Genomic DNA, 22,983 nt, shown 5'->3' with positions numbered 1-22,983 from the left:
AAAATTCAACATTTTTTTTGAACATTTGAATCATTAAGGTAGTAAATTCACACACACATCACATACGAAAATTTTGAACCTAAAATCTTTTGATTAATAGCCAAAATCTCCAACCAACATATTAAAATGAATCTTATTCTCAATGTCTAATGAACATACATGTCATAAAGAAGAGACAAAATATAAGAATTTTTTCAGAATTAAAAAAATATACCGAAAATAGCATTTGAAAATATTTCCATAAATAAATCCACCTTTAGAACTTTGCAATAAATCCCAAAATAATGCGGCAAGCAAGAAGGCATATGACACCAAAATAGTGGCAATTCGCTGTAGTCATATGATTTTGAACTCCATTTATGTTTTTAAAATTCAATGGACTAAGTAGACTACTCAAAATACTAGAAAATGCATCCCATCCCATTCAAGCTGTCAATATAAGCATGTTAACAGAGTATAAACTAATAGACTAAATTAAAATAGACAACTAATAATTTATCATACTTCCATCACATATGTAGAGATTTTCATTACTAAGTCAAACCAAAAATAAAACATTTATCTTAACTCTGCAAACATAATTCTGTTCACATAACCATTTAGATTTAAACGGACATCAGATTGCCTTTTTTTGCTCTGAAGCTGCTATTAAGTCAAAAAGAAGAATTTGGTGGAAAGGGAAGTGAGGGCATCAATTATGATACTTGCCAAGTGGAAGAAAATCTAAAATACAATAACAACAACAACAACAACATCAAGTTTTTGTTTCACTACATGGAGTCGGCTACATGAATCTTTTTTCTCCATTATGTCATGTTAAAAGTCGAATTCTCGTTTAAATCTAATAAAGAAATATCATTTCTAATATTTTCTAACCAAGTCTTTTTAGGTCTACCTCTACCTTTCTAAATATAAGTCGAGTCTAACACCTCTACTTTCCTAACTGGGTCATCGAAAGGCTGTCGTTTTATGTGACCAACCATCTAAGGCGACTCTCTCTAATCTTATCTTTTACTGGAACTACTCCAACCTTTTCATGTATATGCTCATTTCGTATCATATCTCTAAGGGTAAAGCCACTCATCCACCTGAGCATCCTCATCTATGCAACACTTAACTAAGTATTATGATTCTCTTTTAATGGCCAACATTCGACACCATAAAGCAATGCAGCTCTCAATTCCATCTTATAGAATTTTTTCTAAAGTGTGAGGGGGACTTTTCTATCACACGATAAGCTAGATGCATTCCTCCACTTCAACCATACAACTTGAATTCTGCTGATAAAATCCCAATCTATTTCACCATCACTCTAAACAATAGATTCAAGATATCTAAAACGTGTACTCTTATTAATGACTTGATCAACTAAAGTCACAATCCCCTCACTAGGTCTATTACTACTAAAATTACACTCCATATATTCAATTTTAGATCTACTCAAGCGAAAATCTTTAGACTCTAAGGTTGACCTCCATATTTCAAGTTTATCTTTAGCTCCCTCTATAGTCTTATCAACAAGAAGAATATCATCAGCAAAAAGCACACACCAAAGTACATCTTCTTGCAAATGTCTAGTGAGAACATCCATGACTAAAGCAAAAAGATATAAGCTTAAGGCTGATCCTTGATGTAATCCAACCGAAATAAGAAAATATTTGGTCAAACCACCTTGTGTTTGAACACAATTAATAACTCTTGCATACATATCTTTAATGATTTGTATATAAGCATTATTAACTCCTTGCTTTTCAAGAGCTCTCCATAGCACTTCTCTTGGAACTTTATCATAAGCTTTCTCAAAATCAATAAATATCATATGTAGATCCTACTTATTTTCTCTATAGTTCTCCATCAAACCTCTCAATAAATGTATGGCTTACATAGTAGACCTACCCGGCATGAATCCAAATTGATTTTGAGAAACATTAGTATCACGCCGCAACCTACGCTCCATAACTCGCTCCCACAGTTTTAAAGTATGATACATTAACTTAATTCCTCTATAATTTACACAATTTTGTGCATCACCTTTATTCTTAAAAATAGAAATTAACACACTCATTCTCCACTCATCTAGCATCTTTTTATTCTTCAAAATAATATTAAAAAATTTAGTAAGCAAAGAAATTTCTTCATCTCCTAAGCATTTTCACACCTCTATTGGAATATCATCATATCCAACAACTTTTTCACACTTTATTTTCTTTAAAGTCTCTCTAACTTCAATTTTACTAATATGCCGATATAAACATAAAGCTTTATTATCATTTAGGGTGCTAAGGTCACTAAAATCAATCGTATTTTCACATTCTTCACTAAAAAGTTTAGCAAAATATTTCATCCGCCTTTGTTGAATATCATCTTCTAAGAATAATACTTTTTTATCTCCATCCTTAATATACTTCACTTGAACTAAATCATTACTACTCATATCTCTATATTTGGCTAACTTATACATGTGTCATTCTCCCTCCTTAGTATCTAATCTATTATATAAATCATTAAAAGCTAAGATATTTGCATCGCATATTTCTTTCTTAGATTCCTTACGTGCATCTTTTTATCTTTCCCAAGTATCAGAATTTTTTCATATAAACCAATTTTTATAACAAATCTTTCTATTTTTTATCTTTTTTTGCACATTTGGATTCCACCACCAACCATTTTTACAATTAGGAGTTTTTCCCTTTGATATTCAAAATACATCTTTTGCAATAATCTTAATATCACTAGTCACTTATTCCCACATAACATTAGTATCCTCATGCACATACAAAATCTTAATATATAAAATATTACTCTTAGAAATACTTTTGTTAATATTTTTTAAATGTTTCATCTAATCCTAGAATATTATCTTACTTTATTTTTTATTTTTTGTTCATTTATCTTAAAATTCAAAACTAATAATCAATGTTATGTACATAAATTCACTCGGAATAGCTTTACAATCTAAACGATCTAATTTTCTTACAATAAAATAATCAATCTGAGTTTTACTACATCTATTTTTATAAGTGATGAGATGCTCATCTATTTTCTTAAATAAGGTAATAGCAGTTAAAAAATCATAACCTAAAGAATAGTCTAATATGGTCTTACCACATTCATTTGTCATTCTAAACACATGGTCTTTTTGAATGCTTTTTAAATCATCTACATCTCTACCAACATGTCCATTTAAATCTTCTCCAATAAAAAACTCTTTCTTCAAGAGGTATCTTTTGTATTATTCCAAAATTTTAATTTTGCACTCATATCCAAATCTACTTAAGGAGCATAAATACTTATAATATTAACAATCTTAGCATCAACAATAATTTTTAAAGCTATAATTTTATATTCAATTCTATTAATATTTTTAACATCATTCTTCAAACTCTTATCTATAATTACACATACACCATTTGTATTACGGCTCCTTCCCGAATACCATAGTTTAAATCACAAGCTATCAATCTTCATAGTCTTCTCTTCAATCCATTTAATTTCCTGAATACACAGAATATTTATCTTCCTATGAATCATAATATTTATTAATTTCATTAATTTTTCTGTAAGTGAACCTATATTCCAAATTATTATCCTAATTTTAGTTTCAAGAATTATCTTCTTTGCTCACATCCACCTGGGAACCCTTGTCAATTTAACATTGCACCCGGGCGCCGGTGTAGCGGTCCTTGCACATTTGTTGCTATATTCATGTCATACAGCACATCGCTTCCAGAGGACGTCATAGCATTAACACAATTTTTTAAAGGATTCATGTAATGATTATTCGAGAAGTTTTATGCTGGCTGCCGACTACCTAACGCAACCCTCCACTTTTCTCATCTAAGACTTTGGACCTGATAACGACAGTGTTAAGGAAGAAAATCTAAAATAAAAAATAAAAATAAGAATAAATAGATAAGAACTTAAAATCAAAAGCTGCAGATTCATAATCAACTCAAATTATTTGGATTTCATTTTGTTTCCTTCACTTTCGTTCAATCCAAACAAAGCACAAAAAAGGGACCAAAACCCAAAAGTAAATGGTGCTTAGTAATCATTTACATAAAATATCTTCGCATGTTAAAGCATCATTTTTCAATAATGGACAAGAAAATTCGACTATGTACATGGCTCAAAGTCTTCACAATAGACAATGACAGTACAAAATAAACGGACGAAACACAACTGCTAATACCCAGAATAGTGCAATCCACGATGTAAGAAAGGCACGACTAAAACAAGTCATGGAGCACATAGTTAAAACTTGACATTTGGCAACTTTAAACAAAAATACTTGATACTTCACATCTATATTTTGTTGGCAAATAAAAAAAAAGTGTGAAAAAAATTTAAAAACAAAAAAGATCAACTCACAAAAACGAGAATTTTATATAAATTCACCCAATTAAAAACTAATCTTATTGTTGCCTCTATAAAGTTTACTATGATCTAATTATGGAGAATTGCAAACCTAGTTCCTCTATATAAGTATAAATTATAAAATGACACCCCCCACCCCCTCTTTCCATAAGAAAATAAAATTGGGGCTGCTGAAAATATAATAAAATTCTTAAAGTATCATTAATGAAATAAGTAGCAATAATGGATATCTTTTAGATGTTTCATCGCCTGAGCCCCAGAATGATATGATTGCGAAGATTGACCAACAATTAAATCTATGTGGTATGTTTTCTTCGTAGAACAAAAATTAGGTTCGATAACTTAACAAGTACATGTTATTATATCACTTACTGTACATCAATTGTAGATTGAAATTTCTGGAAGAATGCTATGTTAATTTCATAGAGAATCTTAACCCATTCTACATGATCATTAAGCTGTGGTTCCTCTTGACACTTTTTGTAGAGGAGAAATCAGATATGAACAAGAGGCCCCTGATTGGAATGCCAATAGCCTTCACTTCTTCAGCATTCGACAACTCAGCAATGGCTCTTCTCTACATTCTTCCGCTTACTCTAACAAAAATTCACAAGCTGTTGGCCACCGAGCCACCTCCATTGCTGTTGGATGAGCTCGCAGGCAGTCCAGGTGGGGAAGAGCACCTACTCGAGCTGCTCCCATCTAGATTTTCGCTAGCCTTACCCTGAAGCTGCCGCGACCGACACCCTTTCCTCCCTTCTGTTAACAAATTCTGCAGAATACTAGACTTTTTAACAGAAAAACTACTTATTGCACCTAGTCAAAGATATATCCTACAGTGCATCTAGTCAAAGATAAATCCTACAGAAAATTCTAAATTAATTAGAGAAGAAAAGTATTCATCAAACCTTGGAAAATACAGATGAGCAAATTTGAATAGACAAAACAAGGGAAAAGTATGAGGTAGTTAACATTCTGTCAGAATCAACAAACTACAATACAAACAAAAGTTGGACCCTGCTGACTTACCGCTGGCTTGGAATTACAAGGTTTTGCAGATCCTGGCATCTTAAGTTCCAGCTCTGTCACAACATCACTGAAATCAGTACTTCTATCTGAACCACTGCACCGCAACCAATCTGAGGATCCACTTTGGGATTCATGCCGACTTGTATTATGATTATTATCATTACTTGGAATGGGATGAGGGGGGAGGTGTTGGCTGGGTTGCTGCTCAACATAGGGACTTCTTGAAGAAGTGTATGGGTGATAGGAAGAACAATGACTGGGAATGGCTGCGGGCCTTTGATTTTGAAAGAATGGGTAGAGGGGAATTGGCGCATGAAATGGCATTGGACCTGAGGCTACTGGAACAGGAATGGGGAATGGATATGCAGAAGGCGGTCCCATAACAACTGAAGGATCAACCGTGGCCCAAGGATACAGACATCCAAGTCTTTGCTGATGCTGAGCATTCAAGTTTTCAATTTCAGATTTTAAAACAGATTTTTCTTCTCTAAGCTCATTCTTCTCTTGCGTCAACTGAAAAAATTAAGAAAGTGGAGAACGCAAATAAGAAATTGAAAAGTTTGTAGTTTAAAATTACGGAATTTCAGATTATATTTACCCACCTCTCTTGATTCTTCAGATAATGATGTGTGTTCAGCTTTTAGTTTCTGTACTTGAGCAGTCAAATCTTTCAGCATTAGGACTGCATCTCCAAGAATGGTAGCCTTGTCATTCTTTGGCCGATCAGGATCTGTAATTGAATCAACATCCATTCAACATAAGTTCAAAAGATTAAGGAAAGAAATGGTAGAGCAAAGTGCTGAATGGATCCAGTAAATAGTTAATTAGTTCCATAAAATGGAAAAGTAAAATGAAAAAATTTTCCTACCACATAAACTTGCTAAGTAAAACTCCATCTATGATTAGTTCTTTGATTTTAAAATGCCAAGAAAGAAATCTGTATGGTAAATTTGAAATTAGACGTTTTACTCATGGATGCATTAAATAACTTCTCTATTAGTTTAAGGACATGATCAACTAAAAAAAAAAAGAATGAATGACGTATATGATGCAATTATTTTATGCATGCAAAAGAAATATCATTGAAGAATCCAACTATCTGGGATCAATCTTATAAATCCTTATTTTCATTCGTTCCAGTAAAGTGTTATCTTAGGTGTTAAACTTATTATTTATAAATCATTTTGCAGAACTTCCATAATTGTATCTTAAATCTACCATTTTCTTCCCAATCCATTGGCTAATTTTATTTACTTATGTGATAGATATATTTTACCATTCTATTTTGGCAACTCCAATTATTCTAAGAATATAAATATTCATTAATTTGTCCTTCCTTATCTTGCTAAACATTCACCTTAACAATCTCATATCATCGATACTCAATTTAGATATCCATAAATGGGGGGGATTTACATACATGCCACTAATTTATTTTCTACTCAACTCTCAAATCCAGACAAATCAAGAGCCTAGTTACATCTCTATGAAATTCATCCTTAAAAATATTATGAAATAATCAATTATGATAACTGTATAAGAGATACTCAGATATGATAGTTAAACGAATATTGGTTCTAAACGAATGGAGGTATAGATTAAATATTTTTAGTTGGGCTAAACAAGGAAATATAAATAATGGTTATTAGTGGGGCCATACGTGTGCCTGTAATTGTCATAAATAGAATGGCAACAAACTTATACAAACTTTCAAACACCTCTTTCAAATAAGTTTTCAAAACTAAGTGCGTATGCATGGCCACCACTGCAGTTTTATGCATGCTAAATCAGAACTTTACAAGGTACTTCTAAAGTTTAATTATTTAGATTTAGGGTTTCTCAATTAGGGTTTTGATAAAAACCACTCATGTGAGAAACCAGCAATCAGTAATGCAGAATTCACCCCACCCAGCGAGCTCCCAGTTTACTCATATGCAGGCAGGGATATGATAAGGCAACCTTTGCTTCCCATAGGGATCAAGTAATATACTCAATGTTGGTGGAGAGAGCAAGAAGAATTGAGAAAGCAATATGTTGCTCGATAAAGAGACTGTAACTAAAGAAGAAGCTCAAGTCTAATACAAGTGGTGATAGTGGCAATGTCACCAGTAGTACTATGGAGATTTGTGATAAGTATAGGAAGCTAAATTAAAGAGTGTTTTTTGACTCCAATGTATGTTATTAGTGTCTTCAGTCAGAGAACTAGACGAGGAATAGCACACTTAGAAATCCATACCAAAGGTAGCTTTAGGAAGCACCATCACAAAGAAGTTTTCATGAAGGATCTGTTAGATGGGAGACAGCTATTTAGCATGGTGCATTGGCCCCAAGTATGGTCAGCCAAGACAGAATGTGCAACATGAGTCTATGCCTTAATTCAACAGGATGCTATGCAATCTATTTATACCGCTAAAGGGTATGTTACATAAATAAATGATTGGGAGGATTTTAGCAATTATGCATCTGATATCTATGTTAATATATACATATAAAATAAGGGATTTCGGGTGATAGTTTTCAAGATAAAAATGAGAGGGATAGTTGATCCGTTTTCATAAGAGGGGGGTGCCGGAGGAGCAGCAAGGGAGTGAGAAGATGAGACTAAGAGACGAGTGAGCAAAAAGGGGGAGCATACGTTTGTGAGCAAGCATTGTGAGTGTGGGTAAGTGCATGCGAGGACAAACAACTAGCAAATGAGCAGCCTGAGTGTGAAACGTTGAGCATGAATGACAATATATAAGGGGTTTGGTTCCATTCCTAGGTCTTGAAATCAAGAGAAGGTGCTGGCTTGAAGACTTTCAGATGAAGAGAGGTTTAAAGGTAGATCAATTAGGTCTTTTCTTCTTCTTCTTCTTACTCCTTAGTACAAATAAGGTATGCACTAAACTAGTTATCTTCTTCCCCTATCTCCATGACAGTACTATGAATCTTTGAATCTATGGTTCATATTATGCATGAAGACGTGATTAGGTGGTTTTATTAGGACTTTAAGGATTAGATTTTCCTTGCAAGAGCAATCCAAAATTTACAAGATAATTTTAAGATAATTATTTATAGTTTTTATCCTTTAATGTTATGGAATTATTTTGGAATATTATGATTAATTATAATCTAAATTAAAAGAGTGAATAAAGGAATTAAATACAAAATGCCCTATTATTAGTTTTTATGTTTAAAATGCCATATAGGAGCTGGTTATAAGTCATAACCCTACTAATAATGATACATTATGCATGTTGAAGCAAATTGAGTTTAGGATTTGAAGCATAAATAAAATATGGATTATTCATATATTTTAATAAAAGTTAAATAAAGGGAACAAATTGTGAATAAAAATTGAAATTAATAAATTTTATGATTCACAAAAATTTCAAGTAAGCTAGTCAATATGAATGTCTTACAAGTACTCAAAATTTTTTATTTATAGATACTAAACTAAGAAGATCAACATTGAAGGACAAATTGGTGAACTAAGTTTTCTAAAGCTAAAGTGGGTAATCCCATATTCCCATTTCTAAGTAGTATTATTTTCTTCCTCTAGACCAATTGCATTCGGAATTTCCCTTGTTTATTAGCATGTTTTTTTCCAATTAAATGTTCATTAAGCAAAGGTTATAATTGGCCATGTATATTTAATGAAATTATTCATAGTGCTATAAATAGAACATATAATGTTGCACCATCTCTGAATTTTATAAATCTCATAATGATTTTAAGGCTACGCCTATGATTTTAAATATCACATTAGTTGTCTTTGATTCCAAATGCCATGCTATTGTTATGTCCATAATTTAAAATGATATGTTATTGATATGCTTATAAAGTATCAATCCAAGTTAAAAGCTCCTACAAATAAAGCAATTGCATGCAAAGATCTATGCAAAGAAAAATATATAAATATAATGCTTCCATGTGCATTTTTATAGATTAAGGCCCTCCTTATGGTACAAGCTAAGAAAGTAATGAGAAAGGACAAGGGACCTCGTGGGGCATATGGAAGCTATTATTCATTATGTAAGGAGGAAGAATCAAAAGAAGCTATTTAATTGATTATGAAGATTTCCTAATTGTGTTACGATGTTTATGAAGGGTTTATTTCTTTAGGAAATATTTCCTAAATTATATTTAAATTATTTAGGAAGTGATGCGAGCTAATTAGACTAAAAAAAAATCAAAGGAGAACACTAAGGAAAGTAGAACCTGACTCAATTCAATACTTAGTAAGCCAACACCAAACAAACTTCAAAACAAACGGAAATTATACAATGAGAAAACTTAAATTAAAAAAAAAAACTACCCTCAGAACAACCAGCTAGTGGTCACTTTACATGCATCACAATAGTAGGTAAAATGATTAGTGCTCAAAAACATGCAAACCAGTGGTCCGCCAAAGCAAATTTGGGCCAATGTCCACCACAAACTCCTCCGACAAATGCTAACAAACCGGCTAACCAACACCTTCAAATGCTTTATAAGAGATACAAATGGGGTGAAAACTTGCGGATAGAAGAAATAGATAAGAAGCCCGAGACAAAATTATAGAGAGGAGAAGAGAAGGGGTACATAGCTTGCAAGCTATCAAAGAAGAAACCCTCATGTCTTAGTGTTTTTCACTCTCTCCTCCCCCAACAGCCACAAAAACTTCCCTTTTATAGCCACAAATGAGAGACCAAAAGACAGCATCAATCCCCCCAAACAGCCAACCAACAAAAGGAAAAAAAAAGGTTGCATTTAAGGCTCCCAGAAACTGAACCACCACAATCAGGAACCGAGGGACCCATGCAGAGGAACCGAACATCCAACCCAAGCAACCAAGAACCTGCCAGCTCCCAAATAGACCAAACCCACATGAATCAAACCCAAATCAGCCCAAGTACAACCACCACAAAGAAGCTAGCACACCAAAGACTTGTCATGTCCAAGAGCACAACCCACTCATGATCATTGATTGCCTTCCATCATAGGGTAGAAAAACATATAAAAACATAAAATTCAAATTATAATAAAGTCCAAATTAAAAATAAAATTGAAATGAAGTTTGTTGCATCAATTCCCCTCTGGTGGGAGAATCTCATCTCGTGATGAGAAAGCTTCAACAATTCTTTGATAAAGATCGGGATGACGATTTTGTAGCTCCACTGCATCCATCCAAGTACAATCAGTCAACGGACGGCCGCTCCATTTAACTAGGAATAGTTGGTGCTCTCCATGCCTAGTCTGAGTAGTCCTAATATCCAAAACATCTTCAATCCGGTCATCCTTGCCCTGAACGGAGCTGGTAACTGGTAAAGTCTCCATATCCATAGAATTAGCTGGATTTCCACTCATCACCAAGACCTAATCCTAATTTGATGATACCCACTTCGCAAATCAATTTTAGAAAAAAATTTCGCACCACTAAGCATATCAATCATATCATCTAGCCTAGGGATTGGAAACCTATATTTGATGGTTATCTTGTTTATGGCTTGGCTATCCACACACATTCTCTAGGTTCCGTTCTTTTTGGGTGTAAGTAATGCTGGCACAGCGCATGGACTCATACTTTCCTTGATTAGACCCTTATCTAAAAGTTCAGTCACTTGTTTATATAATTCCTCATGTTCAGTAGGACTCATTCGATAATGAGGAAGATTGGGTAATGTTGCTCCATGGATTAAGTCAATGTGGTGTTGGATATCTCTCATTGGGGGTAAAGCTTTTGGTAGTTCATCAGGGGTTATGTCAAAATATTCGTCGATTAATGGTCGTATTGCTATGGGAATTTCATAAGTTTGTTCAAACTCTTTTCCTAACACCAGATAGGCTATCTCATACTATTTTAGTTCATTCGTGTTAAGGAGTAATTATAGAGTGTTTGCTTTCGTTGTTCTCAGTTGGGTATTCTTAACAGGTGGGTCAAGAATGTGTTTTTGAGGGTACAAAATGAATTCTTTATGGTTTTGAGTGAGTGTGTAGGTGTTCTTTTCCTCATTATGAATTATTTTATGATCAAGAGCTTACAATTGACAGGTTAACAGTGCATTATTTCGTGACAAGAACTTCGCCTTCTTCCTTAAACCAAGAGATTTTGTAGGGTTTAGCAAGTGGTTTTGGTTTCAGTTTAAGTTTGTCCATCATCAGCTATGAGAAAAAATTTCTTGAGCTACCACTATCAATCATCAAAGTACAGAGTTTTTCTTCAACAGTACAAGTGGTTCGAAAGATGTTTCTCCTAAGTCAATTATCTCCAGTATCTACTTTAGTAGTTAAAACTCTTCAAATTACTAAGAATTAATTGCCTTCTACATCAATTCTTTCTATTTCGCACTCATTTTCTGTTTCAGTTATAATTTTCTCTTCCTCATCTTCTAATTCTTCATCCTTCTCAAGGTAATTAGTCCTAGGAGGGGTGTCATTTTTTCTACAAGAAGCTAAAATATATCCGTATAACCCGCATTTGTAACAAGGTCCAATAGGTTTGGGTGGTTCAATCGATTTGGTTCCCATCAAACCCTTTCCTTTATCTAAGGTTTGAGTTTCAGATGTTTTTGTTCGCACATTAAATGTTTTAGTAGAAGGTTGTGAAGGTTGGATTTCTATCCCACCAGTTTGTCGACGCTTAATTAGTTCAGGTGCCTCGGTATTACTTCTTTGTTGTTGTTTTTCAATTTTTAAGGCCATTCGATAAGCTTCGTCGAGTTTGATTACATGATATAAGCTTAATTGATCTTGAATAGCCCATTTCAACCCATTAATGTATCTAGTGACAGTTCGTTTTTCATATTCATCTAGATCGTTTCGGGATTGAAGTTTATAAAAGATTGCAGTGCACTCATCAACTAATTGGTTTCCTCGACAAAGATTATTAAATTCTTGAAATAAAGTGCGTGAGTGATCAGAAGGAAAAATTTTCCACGTATTTTTTCTTTCATCCTATCCCAGGTTTGAATTTTCTCTTTCCCTCTTCTTAACCTATTATTTTGTGTATTCTTCCACCAAGTTAAACCGTGACCTGTGAGTTTTAGGCTGACAAACTTAACTTTTTTATTATCAGGGATTTCTTTCCATTCGAAAAATTTGTACATTTTCTATATCCATTCAATGAATTGTTCGGGTTGTACCTTACCTTCAAAGTCATGAACGTCAATTTTTATCCCATAATACCAATTTCTATTACATCTATTTTGATTCCTAGGGATTTCATCTTCACTCTCAGTGTTTTGAGCATTAGCATTGTTGACATTTAAGTTCGCCAGGGTGTTAGCCATATTGTTCAATTGTTGTTGTAGGTCAGCTAATTGTTGTATCATTTGTTGTCAATCCCCTTAATTGTTTTGATTAGCCATTTTGTTTTTAGAAAGAGAAGACTCACACACAAACATAGGATTTACATAGGCTCTGATACCAAATTTGATGAGAGCTAATTAGACTAAAAAAAGTAAAGGAGAGCGCTGAACCTGACTCAATTCAATACTTATTAAGCCAACACCAAACAAACTTGAAAACAAATGAAAATTATACAATGAGAAAACTTAAATAAAAAAACTACCCTCAGAACAACTAGCTAGAGGTCACCTCACATGCATTGAAATAGTAGGTAAAATGATTAGTGCTCAAAAACATGCAAACTAGTGGTCCACCACAGCAACTTTGGGCAAACGTCCACCGCAAACTCCTCCGGCAAATGCTAACAAACCGGCCAACCAACGCCTTCAAATGCTTTAGAAGAAAGATACAAAAGGGTAGGAAACTTGCAGAGAGAAGAAATAGATAAGAAGCCTGAAACGAAGTTATAAAAAGGAGAAGAGAAGGGGGTACATAGCTCGCAAGCTATCAAAGAAGACACCCTCAGGTCTTAGTATTTTTAACTCTCTCCTCCCCCAACAGCCACAAAAACTTCCCTTTTATAGCCACAAAAGAGAGACCAAAAGACACCCTCAACCGCCCAAAACAACCAACCAGCAAAAGGAGAAAAAAGGTAGCATTTAAGGCTCCTAGAAACCAAACCACCACAACTAGGAACCGAGGGACCCAGGTAGAGGAATCGAACAACCAAGCAGGCAGGAACAGAACAGCCCAGCAGGCAGGGAACCGAACAACCAAACAGGCAGGAAACCGAACAGCCAACCCAAGCAACCAAGAATCCGCCAGCTCCCTAATAGACCAAACCCACATTAACTAAACCCAAATCAGCCCAAGTCCAACCACCACAAAGAAGCTAGCACACCAAAGACTTGCCATGTCCAAGAGCACAACCTACTTATGATCATTGATTACCTTCCATCATAGGGTAGAAAAACATTTAAAAAAAAAACAAAAAATTCAAATTACAATAAAGTCCAAATTAAAAATAAAATTGAAATGAAGTTTGCATGCATCAGGAAAGTTCTATTTATATTATTGTGTTCTATGGCTATTTAAGAGGGGGATTCTTTAGGATTTAGCTTATGTTATTGTTGAGTTTTGTGTTTTGTTGTAGTTCTTTTCTTTGAGGGCTTACTAGCAATGTCTAAGTTGATTGGGAGACTTAACCTACCTCTCTAATCGTAGATCACTTGTATCTTGTCTTACCCCGTATATATAATCCAATAAAAAGTGTTCTCGAGTGTTCTTCATCGTTTACTTGTTACAATTTCTATTTTGCTAAAATTGAATATTCAGCCAAAGTTTTTTTTCAAGTTTTGCATCTACTTCGTATCAAATTGGAATCAGAGAGGTGTCCTACATTAAAATTTAAATCCTCGTCGCTGATTTCTATTGCAATTTTCTTCCTGTTTTGCTGGTTTTCAAATTTTGAAGACCAGATTTATTGTTATTTTTCGCGGTTTGGAATCTTAATCCGTGAATGACAGCAAAGAAGATAGATGCAGGCGATAAGGAACAACTCAGCATGGAGGAAAAATATTTGGGCATCTCTCATCCTTTCAGAACCGCTTTGAGAAATTGGATGATATGATAAAGAAGATGATCGAGATGCAGTAGAAGGTTTCACCGGCAATTCCTCGAGCTAAACCAAAGGAAAAGAAAATTTTGGAGGAGATAATGAGAAAGCTCATGGTGATGCGATCCAAAACCCCACTAACGGTTCGATTACTAATCCTAACCAAGATTTGATAGGGATTCCCTTGGACAAATCTAAGGGAAGGAAGATCGGATAAGATAAGTTCGACGATGAGAGTTTCTTTTATTAAGACCCACCTCCTAGGGTTCCGATAAGGAGAGAATCAAAGTTGTTGGATGAAGAGACAGCAAGGAGTGAATTTTGTGGTGGAGGTGTTAGGGTGCCCAATCACTAGGGGAGGCATTAAGAGCAAGGGTAGAGGGCGATCGGAGATGGAGGGTGTCGAGCGAAGCCATGGGGATCGGATCATGCAAGGAGGATGGACGAAAGGTGAGACCCCTACCCTCGATATACGGGGGAGACATGGCGGGACCACGACAACCGCTACACTGGAGGAGGAATAAGCTATTGGGGTGATGGTGATCCTAGAATGAGAAAGTTAAAGATGGGAATGATTGAGGAGAAAAAGGATAAGAGCTCAATAAGTGATACACAAGCTCTCGCTGAGGATAAACTGTTCAACAAGGAGAAAGATGTGAAAGAAAATGGCAAAGAAATAAACTTGTAAAGCCAAGCTGATGGTGCTGATCAAAACCTAAGTCATGTATAAAGTGATTCTGCCGAGACAACCACATCCTAAGAACCTATGTTTTTCATAATACAAAAACGAAGATTTGAAAGACACTGAAACCAAGCCAACATCTGAGAATGAAAGAAAATCAGTTAAACAGCCTTTGGTTTCTACTAGTGTGGTTATTTTTGAAGATGGAAATGATAAGGTTGTATTGTCTTCTGGTTTTAATAAGCTGCATAAGTTGAACTATTTAGATTTGCAGGCAATTGGTTTGTGTGATGATGTGGGGAGTGTTATTGATCAATTACAATGTGTTGTTTATGTTGATCTCAGCCAGAATAAGTATATTAGAGCACTTAATTCAATTTTGGAGGCTTTTTTACTCCAGTTTTAACAAACTCAATGACCAGGAGGAGCTCATTAAAAGATGTTGCAGCATGCAAAAGCCAATTATTGTTGCAACCAATATGTTGAAGTGCATGATTAATCACCCAACTCCAACTAGAGCAGAAGTTTCTAATATACCAGAAGTTACTAATATAACAATTGTTGTGCGTGAAGGCACTGATGCCGTAATGCTCTCTTGATACAGCCCACGGGAAGTATCTCATAAAAGCAGTTAATGTAATGCATCCTGTGGCATTACAAACTGAATCATCACAGTTGACTAATATTTTTCATCAAGTCTTGCTACAGTTGTCCAGATTGCCCACGGCGAGGAGTTTTTTCAAAGCCATATAAGTGCAATGTTTGCATCACATCCACTATAATGGGCAAAACTCTGGGCATTTCTATCATTGTTTTCACTAGCACTAGATCCATGGCTGTACTTCTAAGTCATTATTGTTCATCATGACTATTTTTGCATTTACTAATGAAAAAAGGATTAAGCTGAGGCTGGCACTTTATCATGGGGTATTACGCAGTTATATGAAGTTTTCTGATGAAGATGAAGAGACTCGCCAAAGAGAGGGTGATGACCATGTCTCTGATGCTGTTGCAGCAAGTGATTCTGTTACAAAGTCTATTGATTTCTCATCAGACAAGCATGGGGGGAGGACATTATTCCTCCATATGTTGCTCATGAAAGTAGTGAGGCTATCAGCAGCATGCGTATTGCTGGTAGGCAACTGATAAGGAAATGGGCTGAGCGAGAGGGCCCGGATAGGAATAAGGAGGTTTTAAAAGAATCTATTTGCACCAAGAGGATGTGCCTGGTTCAAGGAGGGGTTCACTTGTTCAAGTCGGGTCAAGAAGTTACTGAAGAAAGTGAATTTATCCAGGTTGCTTCTTTAGAGAACCAGCCTGCACTTTACTCTAAGGAGCTGCTGGAACAGCATCCTGTCTGGCCAGCAATGGTTCATCCATTGGAAATAGTTGTTAAAGGTTTTGTGTGGGCAGATCTTCCTGAACCTGGTGTCAAACAAGCACTTATTGTTGGTATTGGTATTCAAATTATGCAACAATTCTTAAGCATAAACGTGTCTGAAAGTTCGAGAAGATTGTTAAACCACACAGAACTAGCCCGAGGTGCACCAAGAGGGGGGTGAATTGGTTATTTAAAAATTTTCTTAATCACATGAAAAATATGTTTGTAATTTTTCTATACTTTAAAATAAACAATTTGATCACCGATGCGAAAGCTAATAAACTTAACAAGTACAATAATGTGATGAAATTCTAATTAACACAACAAAACATTAATCTCATATTTTCACCAAGCAATTATCACAGAAATTAAATGCATAAAAGTAAAATGCGGAAAATAAAAATAAGAACAAACACACCAGAATTTTATAGTGATTCGGTCAATATTGACCTATGTCCACTCTCCGGAGTCCTCTGCTCTGGATATTGCACTAACACAAAGTGCCTCTCTTTTTGCACAGCAAGGCGGAGAAGCCCTTACAAACTCACTTTCACCAAACCTTATGCGGCGAAGTGCTGGAAGCTGTCACCTTCCCCGATGATAGCAGCGGACCTTGAATCATTTTTCTCCCTCCTAAAGAAGGAAGAGAACTCAAAGCTTTTCCTCCCTTCTGGAGAAGGCAGCGCGCCTCTAATCTTTTTCTCCCTCCTAAAGAAGGCAGAGTACCTCGAGTACTTGACTTAGAAGCCTCTCTCCCAAGAGAGCCTTCAAGGACTTACCAAGGCCACAAGAGGAGAAAGGGTGTAGCCAGCCCAGAGCAACCGTGTAATCCCCTCACACATCTTCTCCCTCATGCTCAACCTCACATTCTCCTTCCTCTCAAACTCTGGATCTCTCTCAAAAGTTTCTCTCTCAGAGTTCATTTAGCAGTCACACAATCCTCTCTTTTTTTAAGAGATTCTAAAAACATTACATAAGTATTAGGCTTAAAGAAAAACTAAAAATTCAAGTTGGCCGTCATTATTCGTACAGTATAATTAGAATTCGTATAGTATAATCAGTTCAAAAATTAGACCCGTTCAGTACGATGCAAACAGTCGTTCAGATGCACTTTTCAACTTTTCAAACACATCGTATAGTATCTTTAGAAACTTTTCAAACACATCGTATAGTACTATCTAAAGATCGTCCAGTATGATCTGTTTGCTTTCTCTCTATTCGTAAATGACAATTCCTAGGACGATTGGAAATCGTCTATGTTAATCGTCCCGTACTGCTATCATCATACAGTATGGTTAGTTGATTTCAAGTCTGTCGTACAGTACGATGTGAATATCGTACAGTACGATGTGAATATCGTATAGTACGATTAGTTAAAAAATCATTGTTTCAATTGTTACGATCTTTGAGAGGATTAAATTTCATCTCTGTCAGTCGTACGGTGCAATCATGATAGTACAGTATGATATGTTATCATTAATTAAACCATGATTTGATTGATGAATCAGGGGGGTTGATTTAAGAAAATTTTCAAATATTTGTACAGTACGAATCAAATCATACAATACAATTAGTTCAAAATTCAATTTTCGAAAATCTTAATTTATCTGGTGGCTTGGGTTTTCAGAACGTAACGAATCGTACAGTATGATTAGTTCACATAAACAAATTGTTTAATTAGTTGTTAAGTGCATTCTCTCTATAACTAATAGTATAATATGATTGTAAGTAGTATATTATGATTTGTACAAAAAATTTGTACTTTTTTCTCTCCCCCGATGTGTGTGTACATGATCACCTAATTGCATATATTCTTATGTGGGCAAACTCAAGAAATAGAAAATAAAGAAAAATAAAAAATACAGACTCTTTTACTTGACATCATATTATACCCAGTCTTGAGCTTCCAATAGCCTTGCGCAGTGTATGTTTTACCTATAATGTTAGTGCTCATAACTAAAAAGAATATCCAAAATATTCATTGAGAAAAAGAATAATTCAATCAATAATATTTTTCATCATCAAAATCACAGACTAGGGGTCCTGAACTGCAACAATGTCATGTATCATAAACCTCAAATTCTTAAACAACCAAGAGTTGAAGTGTTCCTAAAAAACTTTGGACTTGGTTCTGATTCATCATCCATCCTCATCACGTCAGCACATGTACCCCACTTATTGCGGGAGTTCCGCGACAGTGCAATAAGATGGCAGTTGGGGGTATAAAAGGACTATCATAGGCTTACAAAAGAATTGTATTATATTGGAATACATAATGATGTGGAGATGGTGGCCAACTGCAATATCTGTCAAAAGCACAAATACACGACGAATGACTACAGGAGGACTTCTAGATGGAGAATACATTTGTTACACCTTGAGGACAAGGTGGCTTTTTGAGAGGGAAGTATTGAAGTCAGGTCAACCTTGTAGAGCCAAGGGAAGCTATTATTCATTATGTAAGGAAGAGGAATCAAAGAGAAGCTGTTTAATTGATTAGGAATGCTTTCTATGTGAAACTCCTTAAGTAAAAGAAGCTAAACTCTTTAACATTGAGGTGCCTTTTGGTTTAATGGTTGAAAGTTCATTTAAAAAACTTGCAATTAAGCGTGTTCATCCCAGAGCAATTCTGGGATGGGTGACCTATTGGGAAGTTACACCAACATTACCAAACCGTGAGGCTCTTAGGCCAAAGCAAACAATATCTCGATAGTTAAAAGTTTGAGTTGTTACATCCTAATTATGTTATGTTGTTTAGGAAGGGTTTATTAAATTATGATTGAAATGTTTAGTAACGTTCTATTTATGTTATTGTGTTATAGGGTTACTTAAGGGAGAGTTATTTAAGGTTTAGTTTATGTTATTGTTGAGTTTTATCCGTTGTTGTAGTTCCTTTTTTTTTTTGAGAGAGAGCTTCCTAGAGGCATCTAGGTTGATTGGGAGAGTCGATCTACCTCTCTAATCAAAGATCACATGTATCTTGTCTTTTTATTCATATACAATACAATAAAAAGTGTTCTTGAGTGTTCATCTTCATCATTTACTTGTTACCAATTTCAGTCTTGTTACCAAATTCAGTTTTGCTGAAATTGAATATTTTGTCAAGGTTTTCTTCAAGTTCTACATCTACTTTGTATAAGAAACTTGAAGTACAAGCATATTTTCCTATAACATGTTTTCCCCAGACAATGCTAATATTGAGTTGTACCCCACTGTGTTGACGAAGGATGTATTAATCACTCGTGAGTGAAGCGTGACTCCTCTACAAATAACAATAGATGCTGTTGACCTCCATGCTATACCCAAAGGAATAAAAGAGAGAAGAAGGCAAAATAGAGATACACAACATACCTCTGCCGCCTGGATCCCGCGAATCCTGCCGAAGGTCCGCCGAGGTACTGTACATCAGCGCCGAATCAGTCGCTTCTCCCGCGATTCCTGCTGAAATCCCGCTCTCGATCGCTGCCCTGTTCTCATCGTTAAATACCAGACCCAAACGAGGCATTCGTTGGCGGCTTCTCACTCACGAACCCCACTCTCTCCTCTTCCAAAATCCCAACCGAACTCTTCCCACAAGCATCCCGTCGCCTCCTCCAATCTCCAACAAACCGACGCCTCCTCTCTTCCACAATCGCAAGCAGCTCTCTCCTTTGCCCGAGCTTCCTCCACAGTTCTCCCCTCATATCGACGCCTCCAGAGAGAGAGAGAGAGAGAGAGAGAGAGAGCTTCCACTCTTACCCGATCCTAGCCGAGAGATCCAAGCTCCGCCTGCCGGCCCGATCTCCTCCGATTCCTCCCTGTGCCCTAGCCTCCATTCGCTCCACCTTCCACGACCTTCCTCCCTGTTTGAATCGGAAGTTACGACATTTTGAGCGGAGACAACATGGAGAGCTCGTTGGCCGTGAAGCTAACTTCTCCCTTTCGTTCGCTTTTTGGCCAAATCCCGTAAATCCTTTGAGATTTGCGGCTAAAAGGGAGAAACAGAGGATTTATTTTAATATAATTATTTATTATTTATTATAAGCTAATTATAATTAATTAAGTTTAATTATTACTAAATATTTTTAATTATAATTAATTACAAATTAATTGTGAATTAATCATAATTAATCAAATTATGATTAATAAACTTTTAATTATAATTAATGATTAATTAATTATATTAGTTATAATTAAATAAATTTAATTATAATTAATTTTTTTTCAAATTCCACCCAAATATCCAAAACTCCACAAAAATCCAAAAATCCCCAAAATCCAAAGCTCCACAAAAATCCCAAAATTCCAAAAATATTTAAAATGAAATAAATCCATCAAAAACTTAAAGCAAAATCCATCCGCCCTCCGCAACAGTTTGTCGAGGCGGACAAATTCAAATAAACTCTAGCTCACAAAGAGCCAAATGCCTAGTCGAAAATATTACTAGGATCCATTCTCAAACAATCTCTTGTCAGTAAGGACGTGGTACGTGTCCTCTAACCGGCAGTTTTGCCGCCAAATGGCACTGCAGGTAAACGGTTATGACCCGGGGCCCTCTGAACCGAGTGGTTTTTGCCGCCAAATGGCACCACGAAATACCTGTTATTGCCAGACACAATACACTCCTTAATGATATCAAATCCTTGAGATATGAATCAATAGGATATGATTGATAGGGCACAAAGCCCTCTGTTAGCTAAGGTGGATTTAAATTTGTCCCCTTAGACAAACATTCAACCCCGGTCTACAAGGTTCCCTTGGATGAAGCAACCCATGGCTGCCGACAAGGATCCTTCTGTCAGGTTGGGTCGACTACCTCCTCTGACTAAGTAGACCAGGGACCACGATGGCCCGGGACGACGGAACCATGGGATCTTGATCGGGTCTATCATCCATTCCCCCACCATCCGCTTTAAGTGCTAGATGGTGAAATTTCTATTTTAAATATGAAATCTCCAAATATTCTAATACTCCAAATTTTCAAATCCAATCATTGCTGCTACTATATGCCAAATAACACGTATTCTATACGTATCTGATTGACGACTAGCCTTAATCGAAAGTTCTCTCTCGTTATCGGGAGGGGTAATTAACTATAGGGGCTTGCGCCTATAGGAAACCAGAACTCAGATCATAAAGTCCTCACAAAATGAGGGCGAAATCTCTGGGTAGTGCCTTATCTACCAACCCATCTGCCTTCCAAAATTTACCTCGGAACTTAGTTCATTAAAACTCCCTCGCCGAATAAGAAAAGCTAGTGGAGGCTGAGGCCGAATTTTCGGAGCCCACAGATGCACAAGAAATGCCTCATTGTGTCGACGAGGGAAGTGTCGGCCAATAATGAGTTATGTTTATAATTAGGGCTGAAAAATAATTTATAATTATTTACCTTATAGTCTAAAAGCTATTTCAATCTATGCTACCTATGATCCATGATGATGATAATGTTCAAATACTAAGATTATGACCATGACATCAATTGTTATGACATACTGCTATGATTACTCTAAAGTCTACTGATTAGTATGTGTATGGTTCTAATGCAATAACCATACTATTGTAAATATTATTATGCTACTACTATATGTTAATTGATATGATTGTTACATCAAATATTATGATTATGACATCCACTATTATTCCATATATCATGATTTCACATCAATAATGCATGAGTCAAGACTATAGTTTGATTTCAAATTAAATTTTTATTTAAGCATATGCATTCAATGTTAAGGTAGAGGTAGACTTAAAAAGACTTGGTTAGAGAATATTAGAAATGATCTTTCCTTATTAGATTTAAATAAGAATTTGACTTTTAACATGACACAATGGAGAAAAAGGACTCATGTAGCCGACCCCACATAGTGGGACAAAGACATGATGTTGTTGTTATTGTTGTTGTATATGAGTTGAATGTTATAAAAAAATCACAACATTAAAGTCTATAAACAAATCTTTAATTTTTTTTTTTACTTCAACAAATTAACATACATATACTATTATAATTACTATATTCAGAAATGTGATATACCCATTAAGTTATAAATTTATACTTTTAACTTATCCCCTCCCCAAAAATTACTGGATGAATTTTTTTCCAAGTCCCATGTGGAATAGATAACTAATATAAGAGATTTTATGTGCAACAAGTGAAGACCTACAAGCTACAGCTAGGTACATATGTAAATCTAGTTTTAGAGAATTTCTTTTCATATGCATCTTAAAAAGTTTTTATATGTCATATGTATTAATTTAGTATATATGTGAACAACTTATGCGTATGAACAGTTTCTAATATAATGGAATTCTTTTTTTAGGGGAATTGACCGTTAATAGGACACAATAGAGAAAAATGAATCGTATAGTCGATCCCACGTAGTGGGATAAAGTCTTGATGTTTTAACTTTTTTTAGGGGCACATTTATGAAATTGGAAGACTTATTTTTTAAAAAGTAAATTATAAGAATTCTTAAGATTCTTTGGAATGTAAAACAAGCTCCAAATTTATGCCTGATAATTCATTCCAACCTCAATGCTCTAAGCTCATGGGCCAGTACAAAAGCTTGTGCAAGCTCCAAATTTATGCTTGATAATTTGCTCCAACTTGAA

General features: G+C 35.3%; 1 protein-coding gene and 1 pseudogene across 1 annotated transcript in view; one reads left to right on the top strand and one right to left on the bottom strand.

The window, feature by feature from the left end:
* Window positions 1-4,644: 4,644 nt before the first annotated feature.
* LOC110095837 (transcription factor bHLH121) overlaps window positions 4,645-22,983 on the bottom strand; it is a 55,062-nt gene continuing 36,723 nt past the window's right edge. The window contains exons 3-5 of the mRNA XM_020821555.2: window positions 6,009-6,136; window positions 5,407-5,919; window positions 4,645-5,149 (exon numbers count right to left, since the gene is read on the bottom strand). Of these exons, the coding sequence (XP_020677214.1) occupies window positions 4,985-5,149; window positions 5,407-5,919; window positions 6,009-6,136 (806 nt within the window). The 3' untranslated portion in view covers window positions 4,645-4,984. The remainder of the gene's footprint in view (window positions 5,150-5,406; window positions 5,920-6,008; window positions 6,137-22,983) is intronic.
* Window positions 14,963-17,014, top strand: LOC114581381 (annotated as a pseudogene).

This window comes from Dendrobium catenatum, unplaced genomic scaffold (assembly GCF_001605985.2).
Source record: "Dendrobium catenatum unplaced genomic scaffold, ASM160598v2 fragScaff_scaffold_1685, whole genome shotgun sequence".
NCBI classification, from domain to species: domain Eukaryota; kingdom Viridiplantae; phylum Streptophyta; class Magnoliopsida; order Asparagales; family Orchidaceae; genus Dendrobium; species Dendrobium catenatum.
This window is presented reverse-complemented; position numbering and strand designations above follow the sequence as displayed.